This window comes from Cupressus sempervirens, chromosome 6 (genome assembly GCF_028749045.1).
Source record: "Cupressus sempervirens isolate cs-2001-9-10 chromosome 6, ASM2874904v1, whole genome shotgun sequence".
In the NCBI taxonomy this organism is placed as follows: Eukaryota; Viridiplantae; Streptophyta; class Pinopsida; order Cupressales; family Cupressaceae; genus Cupressus; species Cupressus sempervirens.
Genome location: NC_143123.1, coordinates 144,337,222 through 144,357,049, shown reverse-complemented (window position 1 = coordinate 144,357,049; position 19,828 = coordinate 144,337,222). Strand labels below are relative to the sequence as shown.

The 19,828-nt window shown below is 37.8% G+C and overlaps 1 protein-coding gene across 4 annotated transcripts in view; it reads left to right on the top strand.

Moving 5' to 3' along the window:
- LOC149551636 (Pyridine nucleotide-disulfide oxidoreductase family protein) overlaps nucleotides 1-17,721 on the top strand; it is a 171,235-nt gene extending 153,514 nt beyond the window's left edge. The window contains exons 12-15 of one of the 4 annotated variants that reach the window (XR_016352783.1): nucleotides 13,761-13,903; nucleotides 14,156-14,214; nucleotides 16,025-16,049; nucleotides 16,839-16,975. Coding sequence is in view for 3 of the 4 variants with exons in the window: in XM_089787141.1 (XP_089643267.1) it covers nucleotides 13,761-13,903; nucleotides 16,839-17,069 (374 nt within the window). In the remaining variant the exon portion in view is untranslated. Of the gene's footprint in view, nucleotides 1-13,760; nucleotides 13,904-14,155; nucleotides 14,215-16,024; nucleotides 16,050-16,838 lie in introns of all 4 variants that reach the window. The other 3 variants (XM_089787142.1, XM_089787141.1, XM_089787143.1) reach the window with 3 other exon arrangements.
- Nucleotides 17,722-19,828: the final 2,107 nt, after the last annotated feature.

Below are 19,828 nucleotides of genomic sequence, written 5' to 3'. Positions count from 1 at the left end.
AGTTCATAACAACAGTTTCAAACATTGTATGTTTGACAATATTCCTTGAGTTTCATAACAACAGATTTTGATCAGGTTTAGAAGGGACATTATACAATTGAAGTTCTAATCGGTTGAGTTCTTACAGTGGTATCAGAGTGGTTTCCTGCCATCGTGTACGGTAGGGAAAAAATAATTATTTTGGTCCTGCTGTTGATATTTGAGTGACCAATACCCTTGTTCTTATTTCAATAATGGACAAATATAGGAAATCTATTAAATATGGAAACCAATTGAATAATAGGGGTAATCTCAGGAAGCAAACAAATGCCATGATGGAAAGTATGTAAAAGCTTAGAAAAAATCAGAAAAGGATGGAAGCAAGACTTTTAGATCCGATGACAGTTGATAGGGCTGCTAGGTATATGGTTTCCATTTTTAAAAGGTCTCTCTCACCAAGAATGTGGAAAGAGAAACAATTTTTCACACGTGAGACATCTAGAATGCTTCACCATGAGTTTTCAGCAGCTAGTGAAGATGATACTGTATGTAGTGGGGTAACCACTTGTCCATTTTGTGTACATGATGTTGGTGACTCTTTGCAGGGACATGTAGATGTGACCGAGTTGCTATAGGGCAGCCGCAACTGAGTCTCACCATATAGATGAGACCAAAGTTAGTGAAAAGGAAAATAATGACATGTCCACTACCATTGATGGCAGCCACACTCTAGTTAGTGGTTATGAAAATGTCAGTGATAGGGTTTGATTCTCAGGACAACATACTCTTATTTGATCATGTTGATAGTGTTGCTAATATGGTGAGTGCAGATCAGGCATTTGATACCACCATTAGTATAAACTCTCTTGATGAGAGTGTTGTTTTTGAAGACTGCAAGGAGGATATGAGCACCGACAACTCTGATTGTTATGACATTTGGCATAGTGTCAATTCAGTGCAAGAGACAACAACCTTCTTAAGGGCATGGAGCCACCCAGTTATGATACTCCAGATTTGGGTGTTACAAAGGAGTCAGGTGATATAGATTTATGCTCTAGTGTTGTTGATCCACACGATGATTTTGAGTCATGTTTGCACCATCAGGTGATAGTAAAGGGGTCTTAGTTGGACGGTGTTGATACTAGTGATGTGGGGACCTTTGATGTTTCACACGATGATGACTCATGCAATAGCGAATCTGGTATATCATATCAGATGTTTGGTGATTACTCAGAGTAGTTATTGGATGATGATAGCTCCTAGGATCGTGATTTACATGGACTTACAAATGAGAGGCTAGCAGAGACATGTGAGGAATTGATAAAGCAATGGCTTTGACTTCTTTAGAGGAGGTATTGGTAGAGGTACCCTATAGCACTACCTCATTGATGGACATGTGTGAGGTTGTTAATGCACATGAAGAGAGTGATCATTAGGTGAATAGTGAGAATACAATCTCTTGTCATAGTGTCGTGTTTGAGTTAGAGGACATGTATAGGAGTCATTAATTACTAGAGCTTTAGAGCATCTTAATGTTTCTTGAAAGATGTTGGATACCTATGGTTGGTGCGCCCCTGTGACAGATGAGCACAATGATGGTCATCTTTCCCTTGAGGAGTTTCATGCTCTCCGAGAGACTATCAAGATTATGAGACATAATTATTTATTGTTGTTAATAAATTGGGATTTTCTACTTGAGAGAGACTATATATGTTATGCTGCCTTGAGGGGAAAGGGGGAGGTTGTTGACAAGCTCTCCCATGCACTTGAGGTTGCTTGTAGTCTTTGCAGTGTACTTGGTTGGCCTCTAGGAGTCATAGTCATGTTTGGATGAGGTTACCGTGTAGTTGGAGTGTGTATGGTCTACATTAGCCCCAGATCCAGTTCAACTACACATAGTGGTGGGTGGTGGTGAGATGACTTCCATGGATAGGGACGATGGATGTAATGAGGGTGCAGTTGCATTCATCCTTGATATGAGTGCAGTAGTTATGAAGGAGATGAGTGCATCAATTGAGGATTTTTGATAGCCATTATAACGTAGAGGAGGATTCAGCTGTGAGTTGTGTGATAGTTAATGACATTAGCCCCTCGTCTTTACTAAACACATGCCGAGTATTATCTCTAGGAATTTGATTCTCGTGTTGAGATTTTCCCTCTAGAAATAATCCTGTTACTTCATCTCATACAATTGATAGCAATAGACAGTTGGTAGTGTCGCAGTTTCAAAGAGATTAGTTGTGGTTTGTTGGGGAGTAGTTTGATGCTTCCTCATATAATTTTAACTGCTCGGAGTCATTTATTGAGTTTTCGCTCAAGAGTCAGAAATTGCAAGAGGGATCATACCGAGCTTTTAAGGGTACTCTCATCCAGGGTTCTTGTGGTATTCAACGTTTGGTGGGAAATATTGTAGAGATGTGGCTACAATGCTTCCCCCATAGGGATTTTGTGGTTGGGTTTGCTGAGAGGGTTACCCAAGATCCTACGCGACCAGTTGTTTGGAGTCAATGGTCGGAGCCATTTCTTGATTCCCGGTTTGGTATTGATGAGCCTTTGATAGAGATTGGAGCATTTTATCTCAATTACACAGTGAGGAGTGATCACCATTTCTTCTTTTACCTACAAGTAGAGTATTTGGTTTCATAGAGGATTTGGTTGGCACTAGGTTCATAGCATCCTTTATGAGATGGGTTCGCACCATCTGTCGTTGATGGGGTCAATAGTTGCAAGTTAGTAGAAGGCTACTTGCAGAGTCAGCTTGTCCATGACGGTTTTGCGGAGGATGGATATTTGGATTATGGTACAAATGCTTTTGGGAGTATTGTTCCTGTTGCATGGGTAAACTTCATACTTATAGAAAATTGATAGGCTGTGCAGGGAATTTTGATCTAGTAGATGATATGAGATATCATTTTTCCTTGTTATGGAGGGATGTGAGTTATGTCTCTATTGGAATCTAGGTGGAGATAAGTTTAACATTGCAGATTGGTTGTGACCATTGTTGGTATGGTAACAGGATATTCAGGATATCTCTTTGGCTAGAATTATTATCATAGGAGTTTGTAGACGATGCTAGGGACATTACACATACTTTTCCTTGGGATCTAGGTAGATCAATATGGGCCTTTGGTTTTGGCGATTGCTTTAGGACAAGCAATCTTGGGGAGGGATGACTGCAATGGTCCCATTTTAGCAAGTTTGTGTGGCTTGGCAAAGTCAGTTCACCATTGCGACCCTCATGAGCTGACATTGTGCTTTGAGCATCTTTGTTGATTGACTTGCTATTTATAGTAAATCAATTGTGGGCGATTACTATTTTTGGCAGTGCAGTGGAGGCACCTAGTGTTTGGCATCTTTAGTGTTGATTGTTTCAATTAATGGAACTTCATATTATAAGTTACTTATTAAGGCTATCTTCAAGAATAATTTTATCATTATATTATAATTTGAAAAGTGTATTGATGAAGACTTTTTAGTGAAAAGTGTGTTGGAGAAGCCAAGTTGTATTTTGTATTATAAAAGAGACTTCATGAAGGAAGTGGATTCATTCTTGGCTATTGTATTTTATTACTTGAGAAGCTTCTTGAGGGTTTTGCTCATGGATTTGTAAGAGGACTGATCCCTCGAAATCTGATTTGCCACTTTGAGCTGTTGCAACACACAGTAAATTGTGTATATTTTCTGAATTCTGTTGGTAATCAAATTGGTGTTGTTTTATACGAGTTTGGTTAATCTCGATCTGCATTTTGGGCTATGAAGATTGAAGGGTTTGTGACATACTGTTTCAACTGTGAATTCAAGGAAGAATTAGCTGGGTGTTGGAATTGTCCATAATCTGCTGCAAAGCAACGCCATTATTGGAATCTCTTAGTGCTGTGATTTATATTCTGTGGATGTTAGTTTGCTTGCCTTAATTACTCTTCGTGAGTGTGGCTCAAAGGTGACTGAAGATAGCTGCAAGTTGGTGTTTCTCTCTTTATGTTTGTTATTGCATCGGGCGGATAATCCATGAAGTTGTTGTGGCAGCCATTCCTTGGTTAAGGCTTTAATTTGTTTATCTGCAATGTCGTCTTCCTTGAGGACCGTGTTTGGGCTTAGAAACTAACATTGTACTGTTCAGAACATCTCATATAGGTAGAAATGTTTGTTGTGATAATATCACTAGGCGCAAAGACATAATCAGGTTCCTTAGATTAATTGCATCATCCATGAGTTCTTTCAATTGTAATAAATTCTTGCATCTTAATTGCAAGATAGTTTGGAACTAAAATAAGGATTTGCAAGGTTGCATAATTAATGATTGATGAAATGTCAAGCTGTAGTTATGTGTTTCAGTTGCATTAAATCACTAGTATGCATGCCAAGTGTTTGTAGAAATGCCTAGTGGTTGTAGGTGCTCATTGGGATGCATGACAAGTGTTTGTTTAATGTCTATTAGCTTCAATAGTTAACTTTAGTAGATGTTTGTCAAAGGTCAAAGGTCTGAAACAACCATTATATCATTTTTATAACAACCTTCCATTGCTAGAAGCATTCAATAACTTCATTTGCAGCCTACAAACTTAAAAAAGACAAACAAAGAATTCATAATGGCGGTTTCAAACATTGTATGCTAAATGCTTGGCAATATTCCTTGAGTTTCATAATAGATTTTGATCAGATTTACAAAGGATATTATAGAATTAAAATTAGAACCGGTTAGGTTCTTACAATGCTCATCATGTCTCTTTCGATCCACACGTAGAGAACTTGGTTATGCGCTGATGTGGATGGGCTCCAAGATCATAACATCCTTTATGAGTTAGTTGTTGCAAGTTGACAGGTCTATTTGCAGAGTTAGTGCAGACATGGTGGTTTAGCAGAGGATGGATATCTTGGGTATGTATGGACACTCATGGGAGTTCTTGTCCTTGTAGTATAGGTGGACTTCTTACTCACTGGGGATTGTTAGAGTGTAAAGGGAGAATTGTTCTACTAGATGTTGCCAAATATCCTTTCTTCCTTGTGATGGATGGAGTTGAGCCTCGTTTATATTGGGATATAGGTGGATGCAAGTTTAATAGTGTAGGTTGGATGGGTCCCGGCAAACGAGTTCACCTTTTGTAGCACAATGATGTTGGGATCTTGTTAGCATAGCCGATGCCTTGGGTTATCTTCCTTGGTTGACATGGACCTAGATTTGGGATCTCGACATACTTTATTAGACACTCTTCAGGGTCTTGTGGGATCCTTCATGGACATTGGGATTCTAGCTTGGAATTGCTAGGGAGTTTTGCAATATGTACATGGAATGGTTTATTTGTAGTTCCATTTATGAGTCTCATGTATAGGGTATGGTTAGATGCATAGTTTTAGAGTGCAGAGTTTGGACAAACGGATTGTGATCACTTTTGCGCAATGTTGGTTATTTTGGTGCTTCAGTAGTTGTGTTTTAGCGTGCAACATTTTCCAGTCTTTCTTTGGATCTCCATTGGATTTTCAGTTTAGTGGAGTCTCCTTGCGGTGGAGATTGCTTGAGGGAAAGCAATTTCAGGGAGGGCAGACTGTAATGTCCCCATTTTTGAGTTGCATAAGAGTTAATGGCTTTAGCCTATCATTGGGTCCGTGTAGGTTAATGTTGGTGATTTGAGGCACTTTGTGGAGTTCTTTGGTTCTTTAGTGGCCAATTGTGAGTTTTGACTTTGTTTTGAGGGACTTACCATTTATAGTAAGTCAATAAATGATTCCAATGAGCTTAGATGATTTAGAGGAGTTTTATGATGCTTTTAGATGCTACTTCTGACTTTTGGTTTATACTCCAAGATTCTTGGAGGGAACGTCTATTTTTAGTAAGTCCTCTGTTAGGACCATTGATCATCTTTTATCGTCAGGATCACTTTTGTGCTATCAGATTTTTAATTTCAGTGTTGTTGGGCCATTTTCACAAGTTGGGTGCACTATTGGTTATAGTTTATTTTTACTAAGGTTTCTATTTTAATTGAAATTGTTTAATGGGCACCTTAGTGTTATAGCTTGTTAGAATTGGCATGAAATGTTTTAAATCATGGGCACATGAAATAAGAACCTTGTGTGTCAAAATACCACTATATTAGTGAAAGGGTTAATTTTGGAGTAGTGGGGGAGATTAATTAATAAAGTGACTATTATTTCTCAACTTTAAATTATATCATAAAGTTGCTTTATGATAAATGAAGCCTTTTGAATAAAAAGTGTAAACATGAAGCCACTCACCGTTTGATGTGAAGGAGAAGCCATTTGAATTGAAATATTATAAAAGCAAGTTATTGGAGATGGATATTCATTCTTGACGCATTATAATATCTTGGTGAATTTGAGGGTTGAGTTGAACAAATTATAAATTTCTCTTCGTTTCCTATGCACTTTGAGTGGGAAATCCTTGCCCATGAATTGTGCTTCATTGAAGAAAGAGCATCTTGGGGTAGTTGGCAATCCTATATGTTAGAGTGGCTTCCGATGTTGGAGTTGGTGAGCTGGGTTGAAGGTTGGCGATTCTCGATCACTTAGTGGTAGTTCTCGGTTGGAAGAAGTGACTTCACCAATGAGCTTAGTGATTGAAGGTACTCGGTGGTGTTGGTGGTGCTCGGTTGGTGTTTTGCTTGGTGGAACTTTGCTCGATGAACGTGGAGCTTGGTGGATGAGGATGCTCGATATGCTCGGTGATACTTGGCATGCTCAGTTGTTGTTGTTGTTGATGCTGGGTGGCTTGTTTCACTGACTGTTTGGCCAACTGACTGGTGCATTTAATTTTTGTTGTATTTGATCGTGATGTGGATCAATCATGCGATGTGTGAGGACCTATTCTTGGTCTTGGTTCTTTCTCCTATGTGTATTTAATGATTGTTGCAAGCCGACTTAAGGCATTTTGTGTTCTAGAGAGTTATTTTTGCAATAGGCTGACTTGTGGCCGAACAAGTATAAAAGAAGGGGTTCAGGTAGTGTTGTAGGGAGTCATAAGAGTTGGGGAAATTGAGAGAAGTCAGCTAGAGAGTAGTAGTTGAGAGGAGCGAAGTTTAGCAGAGCTAGTAGAGTGTGGTCTTGGGAAATAAGAAGGTCGCTTGGTGGTTTGCGAGCACACGTTTAGATCTTTCTTGGGATTTCTACCAGATTGTTGTGGTGTTACAGATCTAGGCTAGCTAGGGTTTGTTTGGATCTTGTGAGATCTTTTAGAACTGTTACTGTAATTGCTTTTGTATTTGGCCGTAACAAGGAAGGTCTTATAGCCCGACACATTGCATGTAATCAATTGTTGATGAACAAAAGAGTTGGATTTTTTGTCAAATCTTGTGTTGTGTTGTGCTCTCACTGAGATTGTTTAGCAATTTGGCTGGATGGTCTATTTTCAAACCCTCCAACCTAGTGGGCGTTGCATTAAGTGGTATCAAAGCGAAGTTTGATTTGGTTGGTGATTGTTGGAGTGTGGCTACAAAGATTTCGTGCGATTCCTATTGCAAATTTGTGTTCCTGAAGTGAAACTCTTGTTGTTCGTGCGAGGTGGCAGGTTGCGATTTGACTTGCAAGTAACTCGAGTTTGTCACAAGGTGCTCAAGTAGGATTTGTTACAGAGGGTTTTTGGAAGATCTTGGAAGATGCTTTTAAGAAGATTGGACCCTAGGGCAATTGGTGATCTCTGCAATGTGGTGGATACTAAGATTTCAAAGAAGGTTAGGTTTGATTCCAGATCTGAGATGGAGTTGATGAAGAATGATATGGTCACTGAGATCATGAGAGCTATAGCTAGTGTACCGAGGAATGTGGGTACAGAAGATGGTTATGAGGAAGCTGCTAAAGACTTTGAGGCTGTTAGATCGAGTGGTGAAGACAGTCAATCAGATGAAGAGATTTGTGGAAGACAAAATTGGTCGGTTGGATAGATCTGGAGCTTAGTTGAAACTGAAGCATAGGATGGAGGTTTCAAAATTTTCAAGTACTTTGAATCTCGAGGACCTAATTGATTAGATTGGGAGTTGGAAGACTACTTTGAGTTGGAGGATATTGGAGATCCACTCAGAGTGAGGTTGGCACAGACAAAGTTTAAAGAACATGCTGCTTTATGGTGGAAAGAATTATAGAAAGATAAAGAAGAGGAAGGTGAATTGAAAATCACTCAGTGGCAATTGATGGTCACAAAATTGAAGGCTAAGCTACTTCGTGTTGATTATGAACTTGAGTTATTTAAGATGTTGCAAAATTTGAAGCAGAAGGACATGACTGTGAAGGATTATATTGAGGAGTTTTACAAGTTAACTATTTGTTCTGGACATAGAGAACTTTTTAAGGAAAAGGTGGCGAGGTATATTAATGGTTTCAGATTCAATATTCAAGATGAGATTAGCATGTTGAAGATTGATTTGGTGGAGGATGCTTATTAGCATGCCTTGAAGGCAGAAGATAAGTTGAAGAGGAGACATCAAGATAATTCCTCGAGGGAAGGAGAAGCAGGAACACTGGGTGAAAGATAAACCAATTGCTAAAGATGAACCGAATTTGTTAAACCGAGGAGAAGAACAAGTAGAAGTGGATTTAAGGGTACGTGCTATAGATGTGGTGGAGTACATAGATCTTTTGAATGTTCCTTTGCTGACAGGAAGGTTAGTGATAGAAGAGTTGTTGTGGTCAAAGAGCCTGAGAACTCGGTGAATGAGCTTGAGTTGGAAGGTAACCTATTGGTTCGACAAGTATTGCTTCGTAAGAAGGTGTTGAAACTTGGAACCTTGTCAGAGGAAGAATTTGTTCAAGACTCGATGCAAATCTAGAGGTAAATGCTGGAATGTGATTTTGGATAGTGGTAGTACTGATAATCTTGTTACTGGGGAGATGGTTCAGAAAATTGGTTTGAGGAGGGCGAGACATCTTTGTCCTTATAGGATCAATTGGTTGTAAGATGAACATGCATTGGAAGTGAGAGCAGTGTCTTGTTAATTCTCAAATTGGGCAGTATGTGGATCAGGTGTTGTGTGATATTGTGGACATGAGCAGTTGTCACATATTACTTGGTAGACCTTTGTAGTATGATTGTGAGTTGTACATGATTGTGTCAAGAACATATTGTTTACCGTGTTGGGTAAAGAAATTAATGCACATAGACAATAGATAAGAACAACAAAACTCCTTGTATTATTCGCATATATCAAAGATATTACATTATGCTTCTGATGATTACAATGATCCCGGAGGATGTATATATACTTCCCAAAGGGGTCCGTCAGCTACATACAACATGTCGGCTACATAACAAGAACTTTCTCGAAGGGGCATATACCGACGACATACATCCTGACACACACCTTGTCGGCTACATAATATTTATTGACGACATCATCCCCCCCCCCAAAAGAAAAGTCATCTCCGGACAACAACACAACAAAACTCAAAACAACTAATTACATTTATTCATAAAACCAACATAGACGTCATACATAGACATCATGAACTAGAAGGCTGTGTCTTAGATTGTGAAGACTGGCTACATCAAAGCTGATACAGTTGTTCCGTCCGTACCTTCAAATCAGCTATGATTTGAGAGTTCTCCTCCACTACTTCTTTCAGCATCAATGTGACCTCTTGGCACTGAGCTTCTTTTTGATCATGAGCCTTCTTCGCTGAGTCCTTCTCCTATAGTGTTGTTGCCAAACGTTGTTCCGCTGCTGCTAGTTGTTCTGCCTGCTGCTTCCCTTGTGCACTTTCCTCGAGTTGCGCTAATAGGGCTGTCTGCTCTACTTCCCATGCAATCTGCTGGGTGACAAGTTGGTCGGCCATCTCCTCCTAAGCCTTCTCTGTCGTCTCCCGAGATTCCTGCCCAGCCTTTGCCCATCTTCTCTGTGAGCACCAACTCCGCCAGGGACTTGCTTCACTCTGTGATGTCAGCAAGGCATGAATGAACATCCTTATCCTTCTCCTCCGCTAGTGGTAGAGGGTCTGTCACCTGCACCCCTCCATCTACTTTCTCTGCTGCTGCTGCACTTTGATCCTCCACACCCGGTGATGTCGGTACCTTGACTACCTCGTTGTTCGACCAAATGGCCTCCAACTGTAGGTAGAGAAATTAATGCACACAGACAATAGATAAGAACAATAGAACTCCTTGTATTATTCGCATATATCAAAGATATTACATTATACTTTTGATGATTACAATGATTCCGGAGGATGTATATATACTTCTTGAAGAACCTTCTTGAAGGGGTCCGTCAGCTACATAACAAGAACCTTCCCAAAGGGGCATATACCGATGACATACATCTTGACGCACACCCTGTCAGCTACATAATATTTACTGACGACACATATTTACCATTGAGAAGAGTGGCAGAAAGTTTTCCCTAATTCCTTTCCAAGATGCAACACACGAATCTGAGTTTTGGTAGGTGAGTTGAGTTAAAGGATTCTCGAAGGGGTAGAGATCAATGTGGAAAACACTGAGGAAAGATGTAAAGTTGTCTATTGCAAGAAAGGATTTGCAGAAATGGAACAAAGGAAAGAGTGTACAAGTTGGGAACTTGGAGACATGTATGTGAAGAATCAATTTGGGTTCTTGAATCTCGAAAGATGTTCGTCCAGCTATTGAGAAAATCTTTTTTGCACATGGGGTGTTTGACGTAGGAGCATCTTGGGGTAGTTGGTAATCCTCTATGTTGGAGTGGCTTTCGATCTTGGAGTTGGTGAACTTGGCTGAAGGTTGGTGATGCTCCGTCACATAGTGGTAGTTCTCAGTTGGAAGACGTGACTTCACTGACAAGCTTGGTGTCTGAAGGGAGTTAATGGTGCTAGTGGTGCTCAGTTGGTGTTCTGCTCGGTGGGACTCGTGCTTGGTGAATGTGGAGCTTAGTGGATGAGGGTGTTCGTTATGCTCGGTGATACTTGGCATGCTAGGTTGTTATTATTGCTAATGCTCGGTGGCTTGGTTCACCGATCGTTTGTTCTCGATTGTTTGGCCAACCGATTGGTGCATTTAATTTGTGTTCTATTTGATTGTGACGTAGATCAACTGTGGGACGCATGAGGACCTATTCTTGGTCTTGGCTCTTTCTCCTATGTGTATTTAATAATTGTTGTGAGTTGACTCAAGGCGTTTTGTGTTCTAAAGAGTTCTTTTTGCAATAGGCTGACTTGTGGCCATGCAAGTATAAAAGAAGGGTTTGGCGTAGTGTTGTAGAGAGTCAAAAGAATTGGGGAAAGTGAGAGAAGAAGTCAACTAGAGAAGAGTAGCTGAGAGGAGTGAAGTTTAGTAGAGCTAGTAGCTGAGTGTGGGCTTGGGAAACAAGAAGGTTGCTTGGTGGCTTGCGAGTACAAGTTTAGATCTTTCTTGGGATTTCTACTAGATTGTTATGGTGTTACAGATCTGGGCTAGCTAGGGTTTGTTTGGATCTTGTGAGATCTTATATAATTGATACTGTAATTGCTTGTGATTTTTGCCATAATAGGAAAGGTCTTACAGCCCAACATAGTGCATGTAATCAATTGTTGATGAATAAAGAGTTGGATTTTCTGTCAAATCTTTTGTTGTGTTGTGCTTCCACTGAGATTGTTAGCAGTTTGGCTGGATAGTCTGTTTTCAGACCCTCCAACCTAGTGGATGGTGTGTCATTCATTACTGCTGCAATTTTGACTGAGTAACTGGTTGATTCATATTGGAGAGTTGATCTTTTTCCGCTGAAAATGGTTTACATGTTTGGAGTTGTAGAGTTCTGAATTGAACAGCCACGTGAGTCTAGTGTTTAGCTGGCCAATGTTGGATGCTTCTAAACAGAAGACCAATCTTTGAATAATACCAGTGCGGGTTTCTAAAAGCGGTGTGATCCATTTTAAGGCAGCAGCACTTGCATCTACGAGGCTGCATTTGTGAATTCAAGGCATGTGTTGCTGCTTTAAGGCCCAGCATTAGCATTGAAGGAGAATTTATGTGTTTAAGTCTCAGTTGTAGATCAATGTTGCATTCTGCTATATCAGGTTCATTTCATTTTGATAAACAAGTATGTTCATTGAATATATTTGCAATACCTTTGCATATGTTGCATAATAAAATATGGAAGAGAGAAATTGTAATTTCAATTTCTGTGTATTGGTATATATCTCATATTCTGAAATAAGCGAAAACCATATATTTGAAAAACACAAAAATCCATTCTTTATCATAGTTTGAGTGAGTGTCAGCAGGGCTCATTATAGAAGGATGTGATGGCAGTTGGTGGTTGGGTTGCATGAGAGACTGGTCAGTGTGCATGTCAAAGATCATCCAATCTACATCTAACTTTGAGATTTTTTTGGATTGATAGCAGAGTTCGAGGCATTGAATGCATGCAGTAAGATGGGGAAATTTGAATGTTAGAGCAGCTACATTAAATGGTGGATTTTGGTTAGCAACTGTTTTTAAGTGTGTGAAATACGAAAGTCTTGTACATAATTGGGGCTTCTAAGTCCTATGGCTTTAGAAAGCTTGTACGTATTCCTTGTGATTTTTAAGTTTTGCCATTTAAAAAAAATCAGTGTTCCTCCTTTCTTTCTGTGTTTTTCCATATTTAAGTGCTTTTAATTCTTCCGAGTCTCTGGGCTGCATGATTGGACACTCCTAAACTATAACCTTCCGTTGTGATACTGATTGCTCTCAATGCTTCCATCGTCACACTTCTAGTCCTCAGCATTTATGATTCTTGCCATCATTTTTTCACTCCATTGTGTTATTTGCAATTTTGCACCATCTTCCCACTGTTTCAGATCATGGGAAATCATTTATGCTATCTGCTCTCAATTATTCAACTTACAGGCCTTATGCAGTTTTTCTGGTGAACAACCCTACTGTGTGGATTATGACCTTGTGTCAGCATTGAATCACTTTGTTTCCCAACCTAGATTTTATGCTTCCTTAGTTGCCTGCTTATGTCTTTCTTTTCTGCCATTCTTTCTTTGACTGTCCTGAACTGCTGCTGGGAATTGAGTGAGTTACATGATGACTAAAATGAAAGTTATGCTATGCAAGACAGACCAATCGAGGCCATTTTTAAACCTAAAAAGTGGGTTGGCCTTAATCAGAAAAATAAAATGGTTTTTTGTTTGAAAATTTTGCAGTAGTGTATCCTACCTCTCACTGTTCGATGTTCATCCATAACACAATTTGTCTACTAAGACAGCAGGTTGACTCACTTTGAGAGCACAATTCTCCTTTTGACAGCTAGTACCTCCTTGGACAGCAATTTGATGGTGATTGGAAACTATTGCCCGACCAAGTTGCTGTCCAATAGGTTGGATTACAAACACAACATGACGTCTAGATAAATAATGCAATCTTGAATATTCTACTGTGAAGTAATATTCCTGTTCGAGTTGTTTTTTGATGCGATCCCCTTTGATAACTGCATAATGTTGCTTGAGAGCCCCTAGTGTAGTGATTATGTAAGGAGATAGAATCAACAATGCCTGCTGGAGTATTAATCATCTCCATCCATAAGCCAAAGCTTTGAATAACTTCATATGTTTGTGATATCATCCCGTAGCAACGTTTCTTTTTAAGATAGTGTTTCAAGCCTAGTTTTCCTAAAAGAAAATGCATTATTGAATTTGTTCTTATTTAGATGGGCTCTCTCTTTTGAACAATGTTTTGAAATATAATTTTGAAGGAGAAGGATCAACTAGAACCTTTACTTTGTCCTGAAGGTGGAGGTGAGTATTATCAATATCAAGTCTTCAATGCTAATTTTGCAGAGTTTACATTCTACATGGAAATGATTTCAATCAAGTTTTAACCCCAGTATTAATCTATTTGGCAGGCATTGTACCAAATTCTGAAGGCCGTGTCTTAATGCCAAACAAACCAGATAATGACTTCACAAATGGATTATATGTCGTTGGATGGTTGAAGAGAGGTCCTACAGGTATCATAGGGACCAATTTATATTGTGCAGAAGAAACGGTGAGATGTTATTGCAGCACGTTTTTGATTGCTTTAAAAGTTTTTATTTTCAAGACACAGAAAATAATGTATTAAAAAATGCATTAAACTAGCGATTGAACTTCAATTTATTCTATATATATATATATATATATATATATATATTTATATATATATGTATGTTCTTTCAAAAAGTATATCTAGAAAATGTAGATTTCTTCTATCCCTTGGATTAAGCTTGTTCTGATGAGCACCTGTCTTATAACTTTGCAGGGAACAACCAATTAGAGGCATAACCCCTCATTCAATTTGTGGGTATCAACCCACTAGAGGTACTAACCACTCATTCATTTTTTGACTACCAACCCACTTCTAAAGCACCAAGTATTCAATTTGTGAGTAGCAGCCCACTAGAGACACCAACCCCTCATTCAATCGCTTCCCAAATTTTTGTTAATGACTTTGGTCACCAATCTGCAATAATTCTGATTACAAATCTGCCACAAACTGATTACAAATCTTGCTTTAGAACTCTTTTCAGTTTTGCCTTGAATTCTCTCATTTATTCTCTCAACTATGCTTTATTTCTGCAAATATTCTTCTTACTATTCTCTCTTCATTTTCTGATAATACTTGTATGTTTTTCTCATGCCATCTTCACAAAACCTTTTTTCTTCCATCTCTTCATATCCCTAGAAAAGATGCACCACTTTGAAATAGATACAATGATTTCAATGGTTATGTCATTTACTAACAAAATCTGCTTTAACTTGATCACTGTCTTTATCCTCTTTACATAGTCTGCATATATTCTTCATAAAGACCCGCACTCCATATGTTTGGATTTGCTAGTGTAGATGATTTCACTCTTTGCTCAATCCACACACTCTCTCTTACACAATACTCTCTTTATATATTCCCAAGAGGGTCAATTTCATTTATATACATTTCTTTCCTTTTACCTTTATAAACATCTCTCTTCATTCCACAGGCTAATTGCATTTCTTCATTAATAAATTTGACTATGTCCGAATGATGTATCTTTATTCCCTTGATATATCCTATTTTTACTACACTAGATTTTCACACAATCTGATTTCCTTTTATGCCTTTATCTTCACATGAAAGGATGAGTCTTTTGAAGAGAGATTCTTCTAGAGGGGTATGTCCTTTGTTTAAAATTAATTCCCAATTTTTTTCTTCATTCTGATGTGGATTTTTTTTGTTCTACTCTCTTTTGTTTTACTCATAGATAGATTAAAAAAAAATTCATTATATTCACCAAAAGGAGGCCAGCATAGTAATCAAACATAAACCTGGACACCAAAATATCAAAGTTTAAATCTTTAATTAAAAGTTTAAAATTTGAGATAATTATCCATTACCTTAGAGAATTTGACTACAATGAAGACGTCTTACATAAATAAACATTCTTAAACTCCTATGGGATCCTTCGAACAGCTGATCCAATTTGTCTTAGAAAACTGATCTAACTTGCATTATATGTGCCATTAAATGATGATTATCTTATTGCATTCTATGACAACATTTACCCCTTGCAACTTTGACATCAGTGACCTTTTTCCCAACAATCTCCTGATTCTTCATTCGACTCTAAGGGCAATCAATTCCAGCATTTTTATTTAAGTTCTTATAATCCGTCCAAACTGCCTGAGTAGAAAATGGAGAGCCTTATATTCCTTCTTGGCTACATCAGAAGGCAACTACTGTCATGAATCACATTTCGAGAAAAAAACTATTAAATTCCTTGAGAAGGCATGCAAGCTTCGCCTCTTTTGCAGCTGAAAATTGGGGAACATGTCATTTTCATATGGCAGTTCTGTCATGAAATTAGGGAGATGTTTACAATCTATTCAATGATTCTAGAGAAAATTTGTTCACTTCCTTTTAGCATCTCAATCAAAGTTGCTTGACTTCTTGGCCACTATTGGATAGTGATTTCTAGGCATTAGTCTTTGGCATTCACATTCTAAAACTTCTGATAGATTACATGTTTCTTTCACCTGATGGCCTGGCCAAGAGTTTTGTTAAATTAATTAATTACTATGTCATAGAACTAACTTTGATGCCTTGCACATTCATGGACGTTTTGGAAACATTTCCTATATTTTGTATGTGAAGGGGATGGGGAGGAGGTGTTTCCAAGGTATCCTTGCATCCCTGAAATGTTTCCTTGCAACATCTGATCTCTATTATTTTGGCTAGTGCTAGTATTTGTTTAAATTTTAAACACTGATACTATTTGATTTTTATCCAAATGATTTTATAGTTAGCAATACATTTAAGTTGGAGATAAAACGCCACCTATATTTATCTCTGTTTTGTATTTTGTTATGCAAATATTGTGTTGACCCTGAAGTTATTTATGCAAGAAAATACTTGACAAGTACGAGATAATTTCCACGAGTCAAATTGTGATATTGGTATCAGGATTTAAATGTGTAGTTTTTGAGTCAAACTCATTCACCCATGTTTCATGAGTGATTCAACACGAATCCATCTCATGAGCATAAATGGAACACTTAGCACTCATTGGATCTAGGTGATGCTCACAGAGGTGACCCATGTTTGAAGCACCACCTAGATCCAATGAGTGCTAAGTGTTCCATTTATGCTCATGAGAGATGGATTCATGTTGAATCACTACTCATGAAACATAGGTCAATGAGTTCAACTCAAAAACTACATAGTTAAATCTGATAGCAATATCACAACAAAATACTTGTAATTTGAAGAGTGTAGTTATGATCTTTATCAACCTTCACTTCTTCTGTCTAACCAAATTTTATGTGCTATACTTGGTATGACAAAAGAATCCTAGCTCTCTTTTCTTTTGTTCTAAGATAAATAAATGTTTTAGGTGGCTACAAATGACTAGGATTATATATATATATATATATATGAAATATCTACTCATAATTTCTTTGACTCTCAGGTTGAGAGCATTTCAGAGGATATCAGAGCCAATTTGTTCGGTGGATGCGACTCTTCACATCCTGGAAGGGTCGGCCTGCTTGAAGCACTACAAACAAAAGGGGTTAAGTATATATCCTTCAACGGGTGGGAGAAGATTGATGCAAAAGAAAAAGAATTGGGATCTGCGAAAGGCAAACCCAGAGAGAAGATCACTTCATGGCAAGAGTTGTTACAAGTTGCAAATGCATAGATTTTTTTCAAAAGAGAGTTTCACTGCCAGAACATCTTTTTATTCAAGGCAGCCTATGCATAGGATTCTTTTTCTGTTGTTATTATGGATGATTATAATTGGTCAAAGATGTGAAAATTTTAATAGCTCCCAATGTTTAATGTGCAATTTACTGGATATGATTTCTGGACACCTAGCTGTAGGATTTTGATCTATGGTCGTATTTCAATAAATATCATCTTGTAGGCAGCATGCAACAATTAGACTGCAGAGGAAGTAACTTTAATTTTTGGGTGGTGAGACCCTAGGAAGATCTGATGTTTTTCCCTAGCTGATCGATTGTGGAGTTGGCTCTGCTTGGTAAAGCCAGAGTATGACTAGTGGGCAATGGTCTTTCACACAGAAGGGATATATTCATATGTATAGCATGTCTGAACTCAAAATAGCTTAACCACAAGCAGGAAGCCATGTCTGGAAAAGCATTTAAATGTATAATTCTTGGTTCGGATGGAAATCTGTGTTACACTATCTTATTGAGTTTTAATAGTTTGTAATACAATCTCCTCATCACCTTGTTAGCCCAAATTTGTTGTGGCTGTAAAAACATGGTGACAAATGTGTTTAAAGCACCTGAAACAAATCTAATATAAAACATTTTTTTATTGGTTTTTTACCCTCATTACCAACTTGCTTTTATTTGAGTGAATGTAATGTTACGCAACAAGTTGGTATATAAGAAAGTTAATGAATAAACAATGGTCATTACAAATAACAGAATGCTCTACTATATGCGGTATACATGAATAAATACAGAACACAGTATGACCTTTCTAAATCTTTTATAATATTTTAGAACTACTATGTCATTTTTTAGCTTAGCATGATAAGTAAGGAGCCGTCTTACCCACTTGAGAGCCCCAGAAGGATCGCTTCGTTTGATCATCGTCTTGTGTTTAAAAAATAGCACCATTAGAACTAATATATGATTTTGGATTCGTATGAAATGTGATTTAATGTTAATTGGAAATTGATCCAACTTGTAGAGTTTCAGAAAATGATTAAACAGAGTGGAAATCATATCACATGATATACTAATGTGTTTGGTGGATGATATCTTGGATGGTGCAATTCATTGTTTTATTGTTTAAATACAATTATTCCATAATAGTTTGGCTAATGGGAAGAGATGCCATACAATGGATGTCAGTCGGTGGCTGATGCTTTGCCAGAATTTTTTTATGGGAAAACTTTCAAAAGTGACATCATTATATATTTGTAAGATAAAAGAATGTGTGGAACATCTCACTATTTGGATAAGAAGTGTCAGGCAGCTGAATAGTGGATTTGTATTAAAATGTGTAGGGTTGTGACTGGTTTCGAAATTATTGGAAGTCATTAAGAAGTAAATCACTTGTTGGGGAATGAGGCAAAATTTAAATGTATGGTGCTTGATGAGTGTAATTGTAAGCCGCACATGTTATGTGATGAAAGTTGTACAACTTGCGAAGAAACACATTAAAATACTTTCACCTTGATGATGGATCACAACATGTGATGTGATCCAAAATGTTGCAAAAAAGCTTACACAATCAAATCCAGAAACTACGTTGACAGATGAAAATGCTTGTTGGGGAATGGGGCAAAATTTAAATATATGGTGCATGATGAGCCTAATTGTAAGCCACACATGTTATGTGATGAAAGGTTTGCAACTTGTGAAGAAACACATTAAAATACAGGAGTGCAGATTTTATGCATAATCTAGAACATTTTGCAGGGGTAGTCCATATAAAGAGAGAATAAACTTCAATATTTGTGTTGAGCATCATCGTATCCCTCGTGTTATCATGTTTCTATTAGGTGGGGGGAATTAAGGTCATTGATTTCAATTGCATTAGGGTCCATAAGCCTTTAACCTAGCATCAAATCCTTACATAAATTAACTCTAGTAATTAAGATTCAACTTATTTAGAATATTATTCATATCAACATCAAAAATCTAATGCATATCCACTATAGGGATTTAGAAGAGAGTTTCTTAACCCTGTTTGTTTCAGGATTAGAGAAACACAAATGATAAGTACATGCAAATATAACTAATATCACAAAAAAATAAAGCAAACAAACAAACAAAAGACAATTTTAACATGGTTCACCCAATCTTTGGGTTACATCCACCAAACAACAAGTCCAATATTATTTAGTGATTTCAACCTAATTACAATCTCCAATCTTGTAGAACTCAATATCGTCGCAAGAAGCTACTAGATCATCATACATCATAAAGCCCTCTAAGCCATTTTATAAAAAACCTCCAAGTTTGATTAGGCTCCACATAACAACAATGTGCTCTTCATTGGAAGTGATCATGGTTGTTGTGGATTGATAATGTTTGAGTGGAGATAGGGTAGGTTTTGACTTTTGCTAGTCTTGTGGGGGTCAGTTGGGACTGGCAGAAGGTTACTGGGAAGGTAAAGGATGGTTGGACATCAGTCAAAGGAAAAAAAAAGCAAATCCTCTGTTCCTTCTTTTGATGTCTTCACGCTCTCAAAAGACTCGACCAAAATGTAAATCTTCATGGTCTATTACTTCTTGGGTTGTTTGCCCTCCTGTTGGGAACTTTGGTGTGTCCCTTTGTTTTGTCGGGTGGTTTTCCACAGTTGTATTTTGATCCTTATTGTTATATGTTTATGGCCTTTTGTTAAAAGGTTTCAGGTCCTTTCAAAACCTATTTTTACTTAATCAAAACAATAATATCTAGTCCATGACATATTCCTATA